General features: G+C 33.9%; 1 protein-coding gene across 1 annotated transcript; it reads right to left on the minus strand.

Annotated features, from left to right (window-relative positions):
• Nucleotides 1-1,438: 1,438 nt before the first annotated feature.
• LOC144453607 (calmodulin-lysine N-methyltransferase-like) lies at nucleotides 1,439-24,481 on the minus strand. Its single transcript, XM_078144930.1, has 11 exons — nucleotides 24,354-24,481; nucleotides 23,931-24,124; nucleotides 12,395-12,456; nucleotides 11,740-11,800; nucleotides 9,453-9,507; nucleotides 8,352-8,415; nucleotides 7,729-7,789; nucleotides 6,848-6,922; nucleotides 6,033-6,096; nucleotides 2,835-2,963; nucleotides 1,439-1,694 (listed from the first exon to the last, which is right to left on the minus strand). Exons 1-11 carry the CDS (start codon nucleotides 24,441-24,443, stop codon nucleotides 1,566-1,568), a joined length of 984 nt encoding a protein of 327 aa, XP_078001056.1. The 5' UTR covers nucleotides 24,444-24,481; the 3' UTR covers nucleotides 1,439-1,565.
• Nucleotides 24,482-24,775: the final 294 nt, after the last annotated feature.

The raw sequence follows: 24,775 nt of genomic DNA on the forward strand, positions 1-24,775 counted from the left end.
CTGTAAAGATGTCAAACTACTATGATACTTAGTCAGGATATACTGTATCAAATAGTTGGTCATAATTACACCATATAGACTGTAAGATATGTCATGCCACTGTGCCATCATCAGTGTACAGATAAGCCGATATGGATAAGCACCCACACATGATGTCTGCATGCCCTCACACTAGATATGGCATATCTTGCAGGCTTAAAGAGAATACACCATACTATTAATGGTGACATTGACAAATAAAGGAGGGATCTCCACCCTCAAACGCACACTTTCCACTGATAGTTATTAACACTTGCAAAGTCTTGAGGACATCATTGGTCGGAATAATTAGTAATACCTGGATGAAAACAAGTAGTTGATGTTCCGTACAATTTACTGGTGAGCTGGGAAGTATACGTTGGAGTATAGAGAGTGAAGATAACTTTCATTTTTCAGTTGACCTCTCCTTTCTAAAGTTTACCACCCATGCCATAATTACAATTTCACTAGCCTGAGTAACTTGCCTACTCTTGTAAAAACGACCTCTTTGGGAATGCTCTGTGTGTGCCTCCCTCCCCTCCCCCACCCTATCCATCCCCAATGGTGTGATTTTGGAATGTTCATTATCAGATATGTCACATGTAAGAATGAATATATTGAGTCGTTAGACTTGATTAATTAATTCAACTTATTTTCTAACATCTTGCCCACTAACAGGATTCTTTTGATTTTAATAATGTTTACTTGCTAACTCAGTGAATTTACTTTCCTGTCATTTCTTTTCGTGGGAAACAAACTTTAATTTAATGACAACAGTGTTTATTGAAAATGTATCATTGTGTACACTCAGGTCATTACTTGTTTTAAGTCATTGGTTTAACAGGTATGCCAAAGATAGATGATAAATCTTTAAGTCAATGTTTAAGATAGCCTTGGTCTTACCTCTATTCTGATATTAATAGTTGTCATTGCCATAGTTTGTTTATGTATTTTGAGGGCAATCTGATTAAAATCTGATGTGGTGAATACGGCTCGATTTCTTTACTATTACCTCTATTTTCTTTGTTTATTGTCGTTTGTTTTTATTTTGATGTTCTGAGAGTGAACACTTCCTTCCTACATCTGTCCGATTACCATAGGACTTTAAGTTAAAATTTCACATATCCTATCAAAAACTGACTCACTGTTAACATTCCAGAACTGAAGTTGTCAACAAACAGACCCACCAAAACAATAACATCGTTGCCATGCACTCAAGCTCTGTTTGAAGTGTTCGAGTGTTCTGGGGTACTGTACCTATAAGTTTTCCACATAAGATGATGTGTTCCCATTGGTAGAGTGGGCTACTCAACATGTGAGATTTGAATGTAAAGTCCTATGGGTTGGTTGGCCAGATGTAGAGGCAGAGACCAAGACCAAAACGGTATTGTATACGAAGGACAATATTCAAGCTAATAACTATGGTAATGCTAATAGTGAATAAATAGCTGCCTACTACATCAGATTTTAATCAGATCGGTGTTGTGTTATGTCTGTGTGTCTGTGTGTCCATACCTGTGTGTGTGTATATGTCAGTGTCTGATTTTTCAACCTTGATTAGCAGATTGGACCTGTATTCTGTGTAGAGGTGGATTCAGTACTTTCAATTTCCTCATTATCAGCATTACAGGATAATGTATGTCTTCAGTGTAACCCTCTGTTCCATTATTTTTGGCCTTCAAGAAAAAAAAATGGCAATAGAGAAAAGTTACAACTGACGATCAATAAGGATGACACCAATTAAATCCTGATTTCTTAAAAAATTGTGATCTCTGCTTTCACAGCACTAAGGGATGATTGCACAATGTCATACAAGCTCAATAAAAGAGCTTCGTTCATTTAGGACAACCCCCCCCAAAAAAAAACACAAAAAAAACAAAACAAACAACAACAAACAAACAAAACAAAACAAAACAAAAACCAAAAAAAACAAAAAAAAACAATGTTCACAGTGCAATATCAACACATTTATATTTGATGTAACCATGATCATTGAATGTGTGAAATTTTTCTAAATTTGGTTAGAAGTGTGAAAATATAGTTCAGCAATCACATTGACGCCAGACCCCCTCCCCCACTAAATGAACGAAGTTCGTTTATTGACCTTGTGTGACTGTTATATCAATCATATACACCAACTTCAAGTATTTTCCAAAAAAAATATCTTCTCAAAATAAACTGAATTATAAAGTACTGTAATAGTAAATCATCAGTAAGAATGACGTACAGAGCAGTCTATGATAAAAGAAAAGCAACAGTGGAAACATATGTCATCATTTCCATGGCAACATACGAGTATTGTAGGTCATGAAAACTATGATATCATTCATATTTATTTCACAGCCACCAACAATGAACAGCATCAAAGACTTGCCGAGATTACTTCTAATAAATGTCACATCTAAATGAAATATAGCAAACGCCTCCTTAAATTCCAATCTTAGATACATCATATCAACCTTGTATCAGGCTACCCCATCATATCACTTGGAGATTGTCTTGATTAACTATTGTTTATCAAAAATTGTCACTTTGGAATACTGTGTGAATCCAGATATTTTAACCTTCAAAATTTTTTGCATTTCTGTAGTTTTTAGCTAGATCTCAAAGATTAATTTTTACTTATAATTACCAGACTGGTATCGGTACATTGTGTTCATGTACAAGAAGGCATTTTAATCAATATTTTAATTGTCCATTGAAATAAGCAAAAGTTTACAGAAACTGCCATACATATCTTAATTCACTGTATCTAATAGATATAATACGGATACAGGGGATTAGATTAGATTAGATTAGGTTAGATAGAATCTTACCTGTAAGTGTTTCTCCCACACTATATCATTGTAATTGTCCTGCCTTTCCACTTCAAAACCTTCCTTTGCCATTTCACAGAATTTATCTAACGTACCTCCCCTGGAAGGTGCAAACACAGTCACTAGTCCCTTGAGGCAACAACATAAGAATGTCTTGTTAGTATTTCAGTAACTGGCAAAATAGTATGGGATTTCTGAACTGTACACAGGCCATTTGATTGTACTTGTTAATGTCTTAATAGACAAGCCATTGAGAATGACATAGTCCCCGCTATGATTGGGTTTTAAGGAATTAGCACTACTCTGATCACGCAACAACACTTGTGAACCTAAATCAAACAGACTTAGATATGTTGTGTCTGCTTGTCGGACATGGAACATGCCTACAACAATAAAGGATTGGTCGGGTATGGGGGATCATATCAATATGAAAATGGATATGCAAATGTATGTCATAGAACACTGTCCTAATACCAACTCTGAATGAGATCTGTTCAAGCATGTCTGAGTTATGGCTTTGGACATGGAAAATTCACAAACAAAATGGCTGCCAGGCAGCCATACTGGATCGTATCATGACGAAAATGGATATGCACATGTATGTCATAGAACACTGTCCTAATACCAACTTCGAATGAGATCTGTTCAAGCATGTCTGAGTTATGGCTTTGGACATGGAAAATTTGCAAACAAAATGGCTGCCAGGCAGCCATATTGGATCGTATCACAATGAAAATGGACATGCACATGTATGTCATAGAACACTGTCCTAACACCAACTTTGAATGAGATCTGTTCAAGCATGTCTGAGTTATAGCTTTGGACATGGAAAATTTGCAAACAAAATGGCTGCCAGGCAGCCATATTGGATCGTATCACAATGAAAATGGATATGCACATGTATGTCATAGAACACTGTCCTAATACCAACTTTGAATGAGATCTGTTCAAGCATGTCTAAGTTATGGCTTTGGACATGAAAATTCACAAACAAAATGGCTGCCAGGCGGCCATATTGGATCGTATCATGACAACAATGAATATGCACATATATGCCATAGAACACTGTCCTAATACCAACTCTGAATGAGATCTGTGTGAGCATGTCTGAGTTATGGCTTTAGACAGGGAAAATTCACAAACAAAATGGCTGCTAGGCGGCCATATTGGATCGTATCATAAAACAAATTGACGTGCATATGTATGCCATAGCATGTTGCCCCTGTACCAAGTTTGAAAAAAATCGGTACAGGCATCTCCAAGAAACGGCTGCGGACGGACGGACGGACGGACGGACAGATGGAACCCAATCCATAAGTCCCCGTTCCGGACTTCGTCCGCGGGGACTAAATATATCAGAGGGGGGGGGGGGGGTATCTTAAAGTATGATAAATGCCTGGTGGGTAGAGCTTCAAAAATAAACTTTTAATCTGCATGTCTCCTTTATTAATTCCAAAGCTACTTGCTTCACTGTGTATGTATTCTTTACACATACAGGGCAATATGAATGATGGTAATTGTTTTTCTTACAGTATCATTGGCCTTGTTTCTGTTATAATTCTAAATAATTGAAACCTAATGATTCACGGTGTGCCATTTCATTTGATATCAACATTACAAGACACATAATTAGTTAAAATTGTCTTTGAAACTGAGTACAGGAAATGAGATTTCACAAATTCATAAATAACAAATCAAACTATACACAGCTATTAATGAGTTTGGACTGTGTGTGTGTGTGTGTGTGTGTGTGTGTGTGTGTGTGTGTGTGTGTGTGTGTGTGTGTGTGTGTTTGTGTTTGTGTGTGTATGAGTATGTGTGTGTATTTATGTGGGTATGTGTGTGTGTATTTATGTGTGTATGTATGTGTGTGTGTATGTATGTATGTATGTATGTATGTATGTATGTATGTATGTATGTATGCATGTACTAATATGTAGGTATGCGTGTATGTGTGCTTGTGTCTGTCTGTGTGCATGTGCATGTGCATGTGCACGCGCGTGTGCGTGTGTGTGTGTGTGTGTGTATGTGTGTGTGAAGGGTTATTATGCCAGTATGGTTTACACTTTAAGAAAATTCAACATTATGAATTATGGAGAAAAAAACTTTACGGAAATCAACATAATTATGTTTTTTTATGATCTTAATTTTGAAGTTGTATGAATAATATAAAGTTGATTACATCTTATGAAAATACCCTTTATATCCTAATTAATAATAAGTTAGAGCGATTAATAAATTTCAATCTTCAGATGAAAAGTCATCTGTGTCAGTATTAAGTTAAGTTTTTGATCCAAACACAAACATGAAAATTGTCACCTGAAATTTTCGACTGCATTCTATACATCTTTGTCATCTGTTGACAAAAACTAAAGTACACAGTCGAAAATCTCAGGTAACAATTTTCAAGTTTGTGTTTGGATCATCAAAAGATCACTGTAATACATTTCAATGTATCATTTCTTAAGACAACAGTACTACGTCATCACTACAAACAGCTGTTAAAATTAGGCTACAATGATATGAACAAGAATTTGAATAACAGTATGTATTGGATGGAATACATAAAACCTCCTCTTTGGTGCTTCTTTTGTGACATTTTTTTAGGAAATTACCTTGGAAACGAAATAACCTAAGAAACAATTCACTCAACTCAATTACTAAATTGCTGAGTGCATCTCTACATTTCTGTCTTTTTACATGTAAATGCAGATCAAGATGCTATTGAAATTCACAGCATGAAACGTACAAGCTTAGACATGAAATAAGCTACTTTCAAACTAATTAACCAGGAAATACACTATATAAATTCACTTTTAATTCCTCCTACAGGGTTAAGTCTTAGCTGTGAAGACACTTAAAAATCATTCGGTGGAGTGTATTGATAACCGTGTTTTTAATTCTGACTGCGAGTTCCATAACTGGCATGTTATTGACGTCACAGCATGCAGGAAACAGGCTACCTACTATAGGACCATGTCTTAACTGTGATATGAGGTGTTTCAAAGCATTTGTTGGAGTGTGCTGATAAACTGTATTTTTAATACCTACTATACGGCCATGTCTTTAAGTGTAAGAACACTTCACTATCATTTAGTAGAGTGCTCACATAATATAGACTAATGATCTTGTCTCTTAAAGTTTAATCAACTCAGAGTAGATTACAATGGATTTCTTTGGTTGTCAGGTCTCTCTTACCTCAGATTTCAGGAGAGTGTAAATAACATGTAGTAAATCTTCTCGGAATTGGTCAAAAAACAAGCTGGAAATATAATTACAGAACAAATTCATTTGACAAGTTTAATTAAATTGTCCCCCCCCAACAAAACAAAACAAAACAAAACAAAACAAACCCCAACAACAACAACCCCAACAACAACAAAAACAAAAACAACAACAACAACAACAACAACAACAACCAACCAACCAACCAACCAACCAACCAACCAACCAACCAACCAACCAACCAACCAACCAACCAAAAACAAACAAACAAACAATGAAAACAAACACAAAACAACAACCTGGATATAAATTTACAGAATAAACCCAATCAATTGGTAAAAAAAATCAAGCAGAATACAATGTAACTTCATTGGGTAACTTTGATCAAGTGTTTAAAAAAAGTAAAGATGAATGAATGAATGAATGAATAATTTCTATATCGGAAGACATGCTCTGCAAACTAAGTAAGCATTGCTAAACCCAGGATAAATTGCTGGTTCAAAACTTGTGTACACCATTTTACAGGACACGTATAAAATACAACTACATAATCTCTCTTAATAATTTATGACATAGCTACATTCAAATTTTAGGACAATAATTATTTTTCATAATTTTCATTTCTTAATGTCAGAACTGTAAACTCTATGACATTCATTATACATTCCAATTTACTCAAAAAATTGTGTGTATCTTTTTGTTTGTGTACCTGGTTTACAAAGTCAAATATTTCATTTTATGAATAAGATTACATAAAGTTTGGTTGTATGTACACAGTTTGTACTTACCAATCTCCACATATAATGTGATCAAAGTATCCTGCAAGCTCCTTATATTTTTCATCACGGTCCCATTTAAGAACACTGGCAAAACAACAACCACAAATACATGATTTATACTTAGAGGGCTAATTCAGATAAGGAGTGAAATTTAGGTCTTAAAAACAGTCATCTCAGTGGCACAGTTATAGAAAAAGTTGGTCCAGAACAAAAGAATGATTCTATGTATTAATCCTCCTGGTGCCATTGATATGACAACACTAACGGGATGTCATGGGATTGAAACATTGGCCTTTAAAGCTCTTCTCAACACAAATCAAAATATATACTCTAGTATTAGTATTAGCTATTCACACTCACACAAGATAATAACTACATAAACTTGATGTTACTTTAAAGGAAAGAAATTAAAACTCTAGTATTAAAGAACCACAATGTTGATTTGAAAAAAGTTCTGCCATGAAAGCATTGTGGTACGAAAGTTAGATATGTATTCACTGTTTGTATCAAATTGGCATATTACTGATGCTATCTCTCTAGTGAGAACCACAACTTTGATGTTTCAACTATAGTTAAAAAGCTTTGCTGTGAGATCACTGTGGTATAAAACTTAGATGTATTCACTATATCAAATCGACATATATTGTTGATGCAATCTCTCTGGTGACAACTTACAATGTTGAAAACTATTGTAAAAAGTTCTGCTGTGAGATCACAGTGGGATGAAACTTAGAAGTATTCATTATATCAAATTGTTGATGTCACCTTTCATCAAGTCCTACACGTCATCGAGTAACAGCTGTTTACTTAAATCAACATATCAGTAACACTATATCAACTCAGTGCCATCTTCCTTGCTAATTACTACCAACATCTCATCACAAACATACCTTGCCTTGACTTTTGTCTCTCCGCAGGATCCCTTGTTCCTTTCTGCAATCAATTTGACATCTGATTGAAAAGTTCAAATTAAGGTTGTCATACAACTAGAATATGTTCACTGACATCCAAGTTTTAATATGTTATTAGAGTGAAATAGTTAGAGCAAGACTTGGAATGGTATGGAACATCATTTTATCTATGACTACACATATAAACCTTTATTATATTGATATATTTGGAATCATACTATTTTAAAGTAACTTTATACTTTAATTTTAGAAAAAAGATTAAAATTAATGAAATTTCATTTTGAATATTAAATGTCACATTTAAAGTTTATTTTCCTTGAAAGTGGAATATTGAATGATTTCAAGTGAATAACAGCTTTTTTTCATAACTGCGTACTAACAAAATGTCATATTTTTGTCAATTCAATCATATTAACAATTCTCTGATCTTAAATTTGAAAGATTGAATATGAAATCTTTAGGGTAAAATAAACCAACATTTATAACTTAACATGAATATTTTGATAGCTGTATGAGATCATTGAATAAACTAAATTTACTTATAAGTATGTACATCACAATGGTTTCAAGATTGAACTCAGCCATATACAAGTAAAGGATACTTTCTACAGAGACTTCATTGCCATCTGTTAACAACACTTCTTTAGCTTCACTAAACACAGCTATCTGTATGAAGAGATATGAGTGAATTAATGAGATGACGTATATGTCCAACATACACACACACACACACACACGCATGTACGCATACATATACACAAATACAGGTACACACACACACACACACACACACACACACACACACACACACACAATGTACACATACATATACACAAACACAGGTACACACACACATATACATGTACACACACATGTGCATGTACACACCCACAGCCACAGACAAAGACACAGACACAGACACAGACATAGACACAAACACACACTCACACACTAGTATGTCAACTCAGATATAAATACAGCCCTGTGTTAAAGTGGCCATATGGTTGAGGATTGGGTATTTATTTTGGATTTTTTAATTCATAATTAATATCAATTTTATCTTGGTTTCCTACTTGAGAAATCAACATGAAAGAACATACACCAAGTCCTTGTTTGTAACTCAATATAATGGCAAAAGACTTATAAATATAAAATGTTGTTATTGTACGTACAATAACAAATGGTTTCACATATTTTTTTCGATTTTTACAATGTACTGAGTTACAAACACACACCTGGTTTATGTTGTTTCAAATTGATTTTTTAAGTAGGGAAGCCATGATAAAATTGTTTTATCAATTAAAAAATCCAAAAATAAATACCCAATCCTCATCCATACGGCCGCTTCAAATCAGAATTTGACAAGCATATAAATACAGTCCTGTGTTGAGCCAGTTTGACATTAACTAGCATAGTATAACCACAACACTGCACTATGCCAAGATTGTACATCTAACAAATAAGCGCAGCCCTATGTTTCATTAAGATTGCACAAATAACTGATGAAAACACCACAGTCTGTGTTTTGAGTAATGATCAGTAGTTAATACCTACTGTCGTAGCTGACAACTGCACAGAATAATACTCACCAGGATATATGTGGCAATTAAATGAAGGCACAGCTATATTAATGGACTTTGCTAGAATAGGTGGGAAAAACGCTGTGAACTCATTTTGTTAACTGGTAATTGGAAATAACTTACTGTAAATCCTGCCAAACAAGTCATTCCACCTCCTAACTCACACACTGTCTTGTCTCTGAAAATAAGCAAAAATATCATATTATAGTGTACTGTCACTTTAGCTATTAAACTAAGTATGTGATAACATTCCTTATAAAGGTACATTAAGATGTCTACCTGATTTTACACTTTTCATCGTCAATACATCTCTGTATTTGTTCATTTAATCTCTTCAAAACTAGATAGATCAAATGTGTTGAATGCATTTTAACTCTGGGTACACACATTTTTGTAACAGCATTTAAAAACATTTCAAACTGCAATTTGGTTACATTCTTATTACAAAAAAAAAATTTCCTCCATATGATTCCAATCCGGCTACAATTTTAGGAGTGTCGATAACTTTATGATTATACAAAAGTAAGAGTTTATCCAAAACATTTTGTCTGTCATGAAAGCATTGTGGTATGAAAGTTAGATGTATTCATGGTTTGTCTCAAATTGCCATATTACTGATGCTATCTCTCTAGTGACAACTTTGATGTTTCAACTATTGTAAAACGTTCTGCTGTGATATCACAGTGGTCTGAAACTTAGATGTATTCACTATATCAAATTGACATATATTGTTGATGCAATCTCTCTAGTGACAACTTGCAATGTTTAAACTATTGTTGAAAAGTTCTGCTGCTAAATCACCGTGGTATGCAACTTAGATGTATTCATTATATCAAATTGTTGATGTCATCTTTCATCAAGACCTACACATCATCAAGTAACAGCTGTTTACTTTAGATCAACATATCAGTAACACTATATCAACTCACTGCTGTCTTCCTTGCTAATTACTACCAACATGTCATCCTAAACATACCTTGCCTTGACTACAAAAAAATTCCTTCATGTGATTCAAATCAAGCTACAGTTTTAGAGGTGGTGATAACTCTATGATTATACAAAAAGCAAGACATTATCCAAAATATTTTGGCAAGAAAGTGTTGGAGGTGTTAAATATTGATGACACAAAATATTCCAAGTTGCTGATGGAAATTCTTGAAAGAATTACTGGCAAGTGCTTAAAAAAATTTTTCTTCAAGTAATTCTGTTTTTGTTAAAAAAAAAACATTGGAGGGAAAAACAAACAAACAAACAAACTGTTAAAAGTTGAAAGCGAAAATCAAATGTTCAATATACTGGCACAAGACAATCCAGATAAATGTTAAAGTGGGTATATGGATGAGAATTGGGTATTTTATTTTGGATTTTTAAATCATAAAATAACTTTACCATGTTTTCCTACTTGAAAAATACAATGTGAAACAGCATCGACCAAGTCTTTCCTTGCAGCTCAGTAAATTGCCAAAACACTAAATAGATCATGTTATTGTAAGTAAAATAACAAACATTTCACATATTCCTTAATTTTTTTTGCAATTTATTGAGTTACAAACAAGGACTAATGTCTTGCACGTACGTTATTTCATTGTCTTTTTCAAAACATAGAAGAGTTGTTGTTTTTTTAAATTAAAAATCCAAATTAAATACCCAATTCTCATCCATGTGACCAGTTGAAGAGAAACAAATCTACACCATGTAAAAACAAGAACTAGAATAGAACAACAGAACAGCAAGAAATCCCACTGAGCAAGTGTGCCCTCTAATGATAGTCAAATTTTGTTGTTGTGAGTCAAAATGAGAAAAAAACTGGGATTTCTTGTGAGTTACCACATAGTAAGAGATAGGGGAACACCAAATGTTGGTGCGTCACTAGAAATTGCATGAGTCAGTGGCATGTCAAATTGGCTTAGAGGGCACACTGGTCACCACATAGTAAGAGATAGGGGAACACCAAATTTTGATGCGTCACTAGAAATTGCATGCGTCAGTGGCATGTCAAATTGGCTTAGAAGGCACACTGGTCACCACATAGTAAGAGATAGGGGAACACCAAATTTTGATGCATCACTAGAAATTGCGTGCGTCAGTGGCATGTCAAATTGGCTTTACAGAGGGCATACTGCCACTGAGAGTCATGAGGTGCAAAACTAGTTGAAGATTCACAACATGTTTACACTGATTTACAGTAAAAAATACAACTAGGAGTACATTGTATTTGACATCAATTATTCAGGCAGGGAAGTTTTATTGTAATTGAATCCAGACATGGATAATAATCCAGTCGTCTCTCAGGACCAAAAATAGATACTGAGGCTTTGATAATACCAGGTGGTACTATAATTTGATGAGATGACTTCTTCTAGCCCACCTGAATGACTCCCTATGGTGAAGACAATGATACAAATCCTACCTGAAAGACTCCCTATGGTGAAGACAATGATATGTCAAGACTTCCTCTGAAGGCCATATACCTGAAACATAGCAGGAAGCCCAGTAAATTATAGTTAGGGTGACTGTATCTTTTTTTTATGTTTCTCTTTACTTTTTCTTGGCAACTATGGGTTGATCGGTCGGTTGGTCGGTCGGTCGGTTGGTCGGTCGGTCGGTCGGTCGGTCGGTCGGTCGGTCGGTTGATTTAAAAAAAAAGGTAGAAATATAAAAAAACCATCTTCTTCATGTTTCTCTGCCTCTCTTAGCTTTCATCATTACATTTACATACGTCATGTAACGTCTTCTGGTAAAAACTTTCCAGTTTTTAGCTGTCCATTGACAAATACGACTAGTAGATTTATTGTCTCTCTATGCAAATGGTTATTATGTCTTCCATACACAAACAGCAAAGATCACACATTAATGAAATGAAATTATAAGTGAGCATAGGTGTATATATTATGGAAAATATTGGTTTTGGGTTTGATGTCCAAAATATTCATTCATAAATAAACAAATTACAAAGGCTTTGGTGCTCATTTTTACATTTTTGGTTCTAATCACTTTTCTCATTTCCGTTTCCAATAACGGATTGAATGTTTCCTTTGGTTGAATAAATCACCATGGTAACTTACAAACATTTCCAGTGTTGTTGAAGCCAGTGAGTTCTTCAATTCCTAGGGGACCAGTTAATTGTCTACAAATAACAAATAAAATTAGCCAAATCAGAGTTGAAAAGCTTGTTAGTGAATACATCTGGTAGAAAATGAAAACCCAGTTTTCACTGGTGGGCTAACAACATGTAGATAATATGACAAATAGTACAATATTGAAGACTCGAAATTTGTCTATTCTACATAAGGAGATAGGAATACTTCTGCCTGAATTTAAACTACAAAATACAGGATGGTGCAGTCAACAAAACTGTTCTTGCAAAAAGCTGTTTTTTCAATCGGTAGTGGGAGGGGAACAAACAAGGAAGTATTACAATGGGAAAGTCCTGATTTTGATACAGTGGAAGGAGGGGGAGGGGGCATAGAAATGTGGGGGAGGGGCGCACATTGTGCATGTCAAAATGAATTGTTGGTATAGAGGAAAGCACAAACGGGGAGTGGCCCGGGTAAATCACTTGAGTGGGTTGTGGGCTGGTGGGCAAGTTGAAACCCACATGTGAGGGAGGGAGGGAGGGAGGGCAGATATCCTTTGCAACCACTGGGAGGGCACATAAGAACAGCTGAATACCCTCCCCACAATTTTTTTTTTGGGGAGGGGTGTAAGACGATTCTACTTAAAAAAATCCTATTTGGTTTGAAACAATATATAATTAATGAAAACCAGTGCACCTGAAAATGCAATACATGTGCATGTGTGAGTATGTGTGTGTGGGGGGGGGGGGGAGAGGAAGGAGTCAATTGCTTTAACTTATAACAGCCCAGATACTTGGCTATATACAGGTCTTTGCATTGAAAATGTCTATTTTGTTGAGCCAATATGTCAAGTCAGATAGCCAAGTCGCTAGGCTACTATGAAGTTTAGCAAGCTGTGATTTCACTATTCAAAACTAGCACTGTGATGTATTCTTGTCAGTAACCTGTATCCTGACAGAACTATGTAATAAATTATTGCTAGGATTCTTAGTACAGAATCAATATTGATAACATATCAAATTTCATAGTTGATGGAAGATAATAGTTAATAAATAATACTTATTTGCAGTCTAGATTGCATCGACTTGATAGCAGCAAGTGTATGTCGTTTAATATATAATTAAATAGTAACTTTATATAAATCAAACAACTATGTTCAGTTTACATGTAATACAATTGTTGGTTTGTGAAAACAATCAAACATTCTATCTGAAGTAATTGGTAGTTGTATGGTTTCCAGTATCACTCTGATACATAAATCTGTATGTTTCTGTTTTTGTCTGTAAATCCCAGATGCTACTCATGTACAACAAGGATCAAATATGTTTCTTTATATATATATACAGTGCTCAATACATTTATCTAGAGTGGTATAAATAACACAGTATCAAGCAAGATATACAGAAGTCGTTACACAGTGGGTTTCACACTGTTGCGATCACCAATGTATTGAGTTACAAACACAGACTCGGTCAATGTTGTTTCACATTGACTTTTCAAGTAGGAAGCCATCATAAAATTGTTTTGTAAATTAAAAATCTAAAATAAATACCCCCCAATCCTCATCCATATGGCCACTTATAACAAACTCTGGTAAAAGCCACACATCCCTCAACTAGACAACATATATGATTTTTGATAAACATTCTCTGTAAAGTCTCCCAATCTTTAAAATACATGAAAGAACATACACCAATATATCAGTACCTTTAAACATTAAAGTCTATCTCCCACAGTAACTGTCATAAACACAAACCATCAGCTATTAAATATTGCAAGTGGGTCAAAGGTCACGACTCCAGCAGGTAATGAGATATTGACATACAAATGTACACCACAGAAAAATGATGACAGAAGACATATCTCAGTTTTAGTGGAGTGTCTATAATGATCTTACACTTGATATCATATCAAAGTTATACATATATATAGGAGTCCGAACACAGTAACAGTCACCATGTTCAATATTGTGACTCAGGTTTCACGTTTGGTCTCAAGAGAAAATCTCCTGCTGATAAAAAAAATATGTGAATCTGCAAAGATTTTATGAGCCTGATTGGAATTTTTGATCTTTAAAAGGTATTATATATGGGCCATTATTTTAGCATTTCAGTTGATCTTACCAAAATATCCTAATTTACCTTTATACATGGTTACAAGTGTATGTGCAGGGACAAGATTTAATTAATATGAAAATTGATTTTGCTAAAAAAGAAAAGAAAAAAAAAGAGAGAATAAAATTGATAACTGATGCTAAATTTTGATTTAAAAAGTTTACTATCTCTGACAATTGCAGTTATGGAGATAAGCTAAAACCTCCCACCCCCACCCCCACCCCCACTTCTACTGGATTAGTTCAAAATAATTGAGATTTAGTCTGTAAATTTATGATGAGTACTGTACTTACTGCCAGATAACAAAAATGCCTACAAAGGAAAAATCTTACATCTAATATACGGTATTTTTCAATTACAAATATATGAGACTTTACAGGAGCACAAGCCGCTGAGTTAATATTGTATCTGGGAGTAGTTTATGCTACACATTAAAAGGTACTCAGAGTATTTTACTTAATACTGAAACATACTTAACCATCACTTGCAATTAACTGAACTCAAACCTGGTGATCAAGACTTAACCCATAAAACAATCCAAGGAGGTAAATAATCTTACATATCAAAAAATATTCAGGAAACCCCTACTATGCAATCAACTGTTCTAAAAATGCCAGAAGACAATCGTAATGTTATAGAAGACATGCATCGACATTGACATTATACTAGAATGTGGTTTTATTGAAGTATTTTCACTTCAGTATTATAAAAGCTTATAAACTTAGCTTGTGCCACTTTCAAAAACTAAATTATTATCAAATGATGAGAGAACACGAAAGGCATCAAGTATTGACACCAGTAACTAGTACATACGTAATAGAAATCCGGAGAATCTAATATACATGGAGTCAGTGGTCAAAGCTGCACTAACTGCACCTGGTACATTTTTTGAAACTTTTTTATTTTTTTTAATATAGGTATATTAGTGATATCCCATACACCCTGAATAGTATTGAAATACCTGTGCATGTGGATAAACACATCTGTGTCCTGGTATACATAGCAATATTATGGTGCAATATAGCCAGTCAAATTGATTTTTGGGTCCACACCTAAAATTCAGCACACCAATAAATCATGAATTACACTAACTTACTCTACTACTTACAGATAAAATTGACCTCAAATTAACATGTACAATGTCTAATTATGATATTTAAAAAAAATTTCAGTGACTATATTGTTGGTTGCGTGATCACAAAAAATATACCCCAGTTACAGATAGTGTGTGGCTTTAAATGGTGATTACCTATTAATTACTTCTGGTACTTTACACTTACACATTCATTACTTCTGGTACTTCTGTAATGAAAGCACTTGGCCATGACTTACAGGAGATATCATCTTATTACTAGTACTTGCCAATGCTATTTAAACAATGTATCGAGATCCATGACACTGATCACAAGGTTTCAAATTTACATAGACACACAAAAAAAAAAACGCACAAACATTCCTTACACAGGGTCTGTTCTGTATTTTGTATATGTTATTGTTATCATTAACAAAATACATAGCATACACTGTCACTATATGTAAGTGATGTTTGTGTGTTATCTTTATTGTGTCTATCTCAACATCAATACTTGTGACCTTGCAGTCTCCCAGATCTTGATACATCTTGTATTAGCATTTAAAAATGAAATCTCCTGTAACTTAAAGTGGTTAATGTGTGCCTGGTATTAATATTAGACGCTCCTGTAAACAGTGCATGATAGTTGTCTATGACGTCAATTTTTCTAGCTGACCACTTGAAATGTCAATTTCACAAAAAAAGTAATAATGTAATTAATTGCAAGTGCTGTATTGGTTTGGTTTATATGTCACTATTTTATTTTTTTAATTTCTGTTAGTAATATTTAACATTTTTGTAATTTCACTGTTTACAGTATGCAATTTTGTACATACACATGTACATTGTATGCAATTACGGCTGTTGAATAGTTTATTTGGTTAACAGTGAAATATACAAAATGGCAAAGTAAATGCACCTGAATGATTATAGTTTGACCAAAATATTGTTTATCCTAAGATCACTTTGTTATGTTAGCTGTATTTACCAAAACCATACTTTCTATGGTGTACTAAAATAGTAAAAGATCGATTTGTGTTGGTCTTCACGTTCCAACTCATATAACCCATGACAGCTATATTTTTTATCTTGTTAAATTTATCATATTTCATATATTAAGAACTATATCAATACAGAGTTTACATAACTTCATATACAGCTGTATCATCAATGTTCTACACATAATTTTATGATAGAATTACAGTTAATATGAATGTACCTGGTAAATGTACTAACGGGAGCAAGTCCCATTTCCAGGCCTCTAAAAATTGAAAAACTCAAGAAAAAGACAAGAATACAAAACACTCAAACAAAACTAACAAAATGCACATAAAAAAAACACATTACAAGGCATAATATATATAATCAATCTTGCCAGGTGGACTTGAGATGATAATCTTGCAAAATTGCATTTAAAAATTTTTTTCAGAGACAAGTTAAAATAAAAATCAATATTCAAAATACTACAACAAAGACCATTATAAGTTGTCATACATCTCTGAATAGCACAGTGTTTGAAAACATTAATTCTACTGACATCAGGTCTAAAACAAGTAAAATTTCTAAATTTATATTAAAGCTTTGAATTTGACAGTGTGTACATATAGGATTAATAAATTTTGAACAGACTGTCTCCTTCTGTATTTCTATTATTGTTAATGAATCAAGAATTCCAAAAATTATGAACACATCAGCCGATACTGATAAAACTATGAACAGACAAATGATCTCTAATTAGAAAAATAAATAACTAATTTATGAAGAATCTAGCAATGCTCTAATTGACTGTCTGTGATCTTAATTCAATAACTGGCATTCCAGAACTCTATTGAAAAATAAACTCTTTGGCTATTTGTCTCTGTATTTAACATCAAACTCAGAGTTTTAGCTTTCTATTTGTCCAATTAGTATTTGGTTGGTGGCAGCTGTTGTCAGGGTGTCAAGGGATGTCATCTTGAGACGAGTACCGTCAAACATGATGGGAATGTGTATAAGCCTCTTTAGTGGGATTGCTACAAGTATGTAGAGATTTCCTTTAAGAATACTTTGATGATCCATAGAAGACGTTTAGTGTTATTTCAATTGGGGCATAATTCATTGCATGGCAAGATAGCTACACTATGGAGAATCCAGTCATACATCAATGCTAAAGTAGACAGATTGGGTTTTAACACAGATGGTACAAATTGACTGTCAGTTTACAGTTGTGTAGATGTAAGACTTTATTATTTGGTGTGTTACGTCCAAAGTGTTGTCAGTTAGTTGTAGAGAGTAAGACTTTATTATTGGGCTAGTGTGCGAGAATTGCTGATTATGTCAAAGTGTTGTCAGTTTAGTTGTAGATGTAAGACTTTATTGGTGAGCGAGAATTGCTGATTACGTCAAAGTGTTGTCAGTTAGTTGTAGATGTAAGACGTGTGCAACAATCGCAATCAAGAGTTGTCAGTTAGTTAAAGAGAGTGAGACTTTATTGGTGTGCGAGAATCGCTGATTACATCAAAGTCTTTGAAACCTCTGCTCTTTCGACAAATCAGTTATTAAATGATTTAGACATGGAGTTAATAGTCGTTATAGAAACTGACTTAAAGTAATTGCGCGACTGCTGCGTAGGAGTGTTTTTAAATTTGAATAATTAAAGATAAGTGGATTAAATAATGGAGGAGAAAGAGTTTCTGATTTTTATCATAGCTAGAAGTGAAAGACATTTCAGCTCTTTAAAAATTGAATTAGAGATGTTTTTACCAGACAAAAGTACACGTCATGCACTCCGTTTTTTTTCTCATGTTGTTCACCTATGATATTTACACACATTAATCTAAATCTGTCTGTCTGTCTGTCTGTCTGCCTGCCTGCCTGCCTGCCTGCCTGTCTGTCTGTCTGTCTTCCTGTCTGTGTCAGTTTGTCTGTCTGTCTGTCTGTCTGTCTGTCTGTCTGTCAATCTTTAGATGACGAATTCAAATAAACAGAAAGATTGTACAAATTCCCAATAAAACGGTCTGAATGAATTCACCTAATAACAACAATTGACATTACCCAAGTGATGAATTCACCAGAGTCCAAACATTAGAAATGAATTTGACACCCATTGATTGATCCCACATTTGTCGAAGCAAGCTGTGAGACTAGCAGATTTAGGTAGCTGATATTCCCTCTATAGGAGTAGTTGTGATTATAGTTGACTTGAAATAATACTCCCAGTGGTATTGATTACACTGTACATCAGCTTTTAAATCATATCACATTTGTTCCCGTGGTATACGACACCACAGTATGTCTATTTATCGGGATGCCAAGAATTTTTTCAATAAAATTTGTTTCTAAAGATTAAGTGATGTGTAAGTTTGATCAAATTCTGAAAAAAAGAGAAGGGTGTTTGATATACTACACATCATCTCCTGTCATATGGTACTTACATTCAAGAGCCTCCACATTGTGAATGTCCAAATTACATGCATTCAGTGGTCAAGATTTATGTATCAAAGTATACTTTGTTCATCCCGTAAAGTAATTTTAACGAGATTTAGATTCCGAGCAGTTTTCAGTTTACAGTTTCAATTCTGTAGCGTGAGTTTCCTTTCGGAATTTGTAATTCAGGTTGTACAATTGAATCTTTTCAATGCAATCTTCAAACTCATCTTTTTTGGCAGTATACTACAAGGTGTGAATTTTTATCCTTATTTTTTTCTATCATCATCATTTTCAGTCATGTAATTTTCTAAGGTTTCATCCTTAATTCACACATGTGCTGTATCAACATTTTATAGCCTTCTAAAGAGCATTGAGTTGCTGTGTGCACTTTTTTTTAATAAAGAAATTCAATCATTTATTATTTGCTATTTTAGAGCTTTTTGTGTGCTTTTTGTGACATATTCAGATAGACAATCTCCAGTACACAAAGGACTTATAACGAATGAAATGAACATTGAAATGAAACACAACATATGTCACAGTTGTTCTCCATCTTTTACATCAAATCATCATCAGAGATATTTCAAAAAGGACATTGAAAACTGAGTTGATGTTTTACTTTAATAAAGTTTTAAAAAAAATACAAGTCAAAGACAACATTTAGTATATTAGGTAAACTATAATGATTATAAGTCATCACTCAAAGTTTGATGCTTTGCAAATGCAAATTACTAAAATTTGAATGCATGAAAACAATCTACAAAAATATTGAACATAGAAATACACCCACTCGCTGCCTACACAACGCTGTAAAGTTCACCAAGGCCATATTCTGTCAATAAAAGGAGAAAAACATCCCCCAAATGAAATAAAACCTGACGAATGTTAATCAAAACAGAACTATTAAGGTTAACATTTAAGGATGATAGAAATACAACATCTGACACCTCAGTAGTGGAAACTATTAAACTGCCATGATCTAGCTACCCGCGGCCCAATTCACATACATGTATAATTCAATATACAACATTTTTTTCCCCGTAGAATTACAATAATTATTCATGAGCTTAAATATTGAAAGAGATATTATTATTGAATTATTAAGTCAGTAATTTTAATAATTTCTGACATTTATAGTTCTGGTGAATGATTAGACATTTCCCCCCAAATATTTTACTTCGTTCAGCGAAGGCAAATATAAGTGATGCAAAAAAAGCCTTGTATTAAAGTGACTTTGAGTCAAAGGCGAAAAGTGACAAAGCCCTTAGGTCATGAGTGTTTTCTGGCTATTAAAAGAAGGAAAACATTGGGGAATACTACAATTATATCTGCAGAGGCATAATTTATTTAAAAGCTCAAAAAGTGATGATAATTTCGTACTTTTAGACTCGTAATACAAACATCGCAGAATGAAAGACGTAGACACGCATCATCTTAGTGTAATTTTAAAACAGTAAGGGTATAAATCTCATATTTTTTGTTCAAACAAGTTCAACTTGGCTTGCATGCGGTATATAATCCAGTATATTGCCATCACAGTGTCAGCCATTCCCCTTGTATCTGGAATAGTCGAGGTTTTGAAAGATGTGCTAAGTTTGGATATCGAATACGATTACAAGATATCTTGATTTGAGGATAACAAACAATGTGAGATTCACGTAGTACTAAATGTAAGCACCGAGAAGACGACATTGTGATTTTTCTTTTTAACAACAATATCAGCATTTTTGAGATAACATTTACTAACAACAGTAATAGTCTTTCATAAATCAATGATAGTCCTTTTACACAGTCTAATGGACATTGCATTAAGTGCAATATTTCTCTCCCAGGGACGTATGCCTTTTATATCCTTCTCTAGATAATCAAACTGAAGTTCTATTTTAGAAGACTAGATGGCAGAGATAAATGAGTGTTTGTGTCATTTTATATGAACAGTACATATATTATATCACCGCACTGTTCTTTACGATGACTTAGTTTTACTTGTTCGCACAAAAAAGACAGGTTGAACGAACAACTTAATTCAAACATGCCAGACAAGATATCGATAAAAAAAAACTTTCAGTCAGTTTAATTTAATTATCTAGGTGTGAGTAGTAGTGTGTTTATGGTGTTGTTGAGATACATCGTTAGCTGGTCGTACTTCCTGGCCCTCTTATTCTCCGCTTGTAATGATTACATTATCTAAACTGATAATACCAAATTTAAAATTTAAAATTTAAAATTTTTGCCCAATGTCGATGATGGTGAACCAAGACAACTAGTCAGACTGTCATTATTCAAATGAATCAGTATGTAAATATACACGAGTTACCCTACATGATGTGGAAATTTATATATTATTTACATATGTTTTATGTAAATTTAACACTATGGGTGCTGGATAACCATGATAATGACTTTTAGGGGTGTGGCTACACGGAAATTTTTCTCAACACAAGCGGAAAAGTACGAGGGTTATAGGTGGTACGACTAGCTAAACAATATATCTTGTCAACGCAGTAAACAGGCTTTGTGAGTAGGCACTTCTGAAATATCAATTTGATGTATACAAACCCCTAAAATATGGTAGCCATCTTCAACAAATACAAATGTGGCTATCAATATTTACATTAAACACTTTAATGCGATGACCATTGAAGCAGTATTGACAGTTTCTGTTCTTTCATAAATATTAAGGGTTAGTGTTAGTTATTCTATCCATATGGTAGTCACTTATTTATTTGGACTACGACATGATGTATTTTCTATGATGACAATAAAATGAAAGATAAATTCAGTGACTAAATTCAGTAAATAGTTGGGACAATTCACACCAAAACATCGAGGCAAGGAAAGACTTTCATTTCCCTTGCAATAAAATTTAAAGAGGAAATTTAATACAACGCATAATTTTTTTCTGTGTAATATGGTAATCATAATGAATTCATGGCCACTGGTATAATCCATACAATGCTGTATGGATGAGGATTGGGTATTTATTTTGGATTTTTAATTTATAAAACAAGTTTATCATGGCTTCCTACTCGGAAAAATCAATGTAAAACAACACTGACCAAGTCTGTATTTGTAATGCAATACATTGCAAAAAGCTGAAAAAAAGAAAAAAAAAAAAAGTGTAAAACGTTTGTTATTGTACGTAGAATAACAAACTTTTAAAACATTTATTAATTTTTTGCAGACTTTGTCATTTTTTTTTTCATCTCGATTTTTCAAGTAGGAAGCCATGGTAAAATTGTTCTATAAATTAAAAATCCAAAACAAATCCTCATCCATATGGCCACTTTAAGATTTAACATTTATTTGCATTTTTTTAAATATTCAAACGTGATGTACAAGAAGACAACAGAGATCAAAAGGCAAACAAAATAAATATATGGGTACAATTTGCAGATTGAACATTTTTTCTTCTCAAACATTTATACTGGCATAGCATGCATAGTTGAATGTTATGGTGGGGGAGGGGGACACTGGCATTGTTAAGATCATGGGAGGAAGTGGTGGTGGGGAGTATAGCGGCATAGTTGAAAGTTACAGGAGTTGGGGGGGGGGGGTACTGTGAGAGAGTTGAAAGTTATATGGGGGTAGTTATGCACTGGGCATGGTTGAAAGTTATGGGAAGGATTGGTTTAATATAATCAGTAAGAAAAATGAACATTTGTAAAATATCTTGAACTCCCTTTGTTTGTACTGCTCATCGAAATGTGTATGTAGGCCATGTTGTATTGGTGTTGGATTTCATGTTAGCTGGTCAAAGGTATGTAGTGTCATTGACAGACCTGCTGTGGTGACGTACACACTCTCATACTCAGCCTTAGACACAGTGCGAACACTTACCCCCCACACAGTGACAGTGACTCTCAAGGGGTCAATTACATGCATTAGACACACCATCCTTGACTGAACACAATTTTTTAATTATTTATCTTATTTGCAGCAGGTCAGTGTATTTTAAAGGCTAACCATTTATCAAAATTCAGACAGCAATGCATGCCTTGATGATGGATGAAGTTTTCAGACGCACAACAACAACCAATTTAATCTAGGATTGATATAAATCCTACACTGAGAATGATAGATGCTGAAGTCATGAAATATCAACTACATAACAGATGAACAGTAATCTGGAGTTGTATCCTTGTTCTCGATATCATAGCTAACATTTTTGTTTGAGGCATTAATTGCTATAAATCCATCAATATTTCTTTTATTTGAAGAGAGGTAGAGAGAAATATCCAGCAAATAATTTGTCAGCAATCTCGAGTTGTATCTTTGTCCTCAGACTCCGAGTCCATACCTGACTACACATTATAATTGGTGTCTGTATCTGATTTCACTTTTTACTGTATCCCTACACCCACTCACATGTAGTCAATCGCAACTCACAATATGTTAAATTAGTCTAAATTTTACAACCCGAAATAGCAGAGACAGTGAATGTCAGTACATGTATCAACAGCTTGCGATACACTTGTTATCAGCTATGCATTGCGAATAATGACAAAACTGTATGTAGTCATAGAACACTGAGTCCATATATTAAGAATATGATATTGCTGGCCAATGTTCCTTTCCTATCTGCTAGTTTAAGAGGAACACCAACACATTTATAAAATAAATAAATAAATAAATAAATAAATAAATAAATAAATAAAAAAATAAAAAAATAAATAAATAAATAAATAAATAAATAAATAAATAAATAATATCATTAAAACATTAATGAAAATTTTCACGATGAAAATTGCAGTTTTGAAAAATTACCTGATATTTAGGTAATAATAAAGTAATGTGTAATATGCAGTTTGAAAATTTTTAACGTGGAACAATATTTAATATTAAAAGAACGATCATTTGCTTTCCGAATTAGTATGAAGTAACATAAATTGCAAGGAAAAAGGGCAAAAATAGTACAGGTAATGCATACCTGATGTCGACACTAAACTGTGGGAATTCTGAACAAGTATGTTCGAACCATGCACCATCCTTGTCCCCGTTTTCAGCATCATTTTCTAAGGGCTGAGTTGACAACAAACCGTATGCAGAAAACCTTCGTTTCGATACACCGGTACTTTGGCATTCCGGAGATCTAGTCAATCTTCCTCGTTTTCTAGCAATGACCTGCCGAGAAAACAATAATAAATAATAAATTTTATCTCATCCTTTTTCATCTATTATTTTGAAATATCAAAGTAGTGAGAAAGTGGGAATGTACACAGTGGACCGTTGTAGACGATGAAGACTAGAATTTGGATTTGTGTGTGGATAGTGTACATTCACTGTTTCAGTTGCTGGGGACAAGGTATCCACAAGCATTGCAACAATTTATTCATTGAAAACCTAACCCTACCTGTCCAAGAAGCCGCCAGCGTTGTCGAGCTGCACTCATAACCATTCTCCTTGGAGAGAGACTGTGACATGTCTTACTCCCGGAAGCCATTTTTGTCAACTGTGATGTGAGAATGACAGAGACCGGGCTTCGTTGATAACCCGTTTTCGGTAAATAGAGGGAATCCTTCAAGGCCCCTTAGATTACTAGTAAAAATGATACACAGCACGGTCTAAAATGAATTGTATCACTTCATGTTTTCTCCGAATTGTATCTGAAACATTTTTTCAGGGTATTTTAGAATTAAAATTTTATTTTACATCAACCTAAATGATTTATTTATGCATTGTGACTACATTCTAGACGATGTAAATATACAAATTATACCATTTTGGAAAAAGTTAAGCACTTCAGCCATTTGGGCTATCCTAAATTGTTTTAGG

This window comes from Glandiceps talaboti, chromosome 2 (assembly GCF_964340395.1).
Source record: "Glandiceps talaboti chromosome 2, keGlaTala1.1, whole genome shotgun sequence".
Classification (NCBI taxonomy): Eukaryota; Metazoa; Hemichordata; class Enteropneusta; family Spengelidae; genus Glandiceps; species Glandiceps talaboti.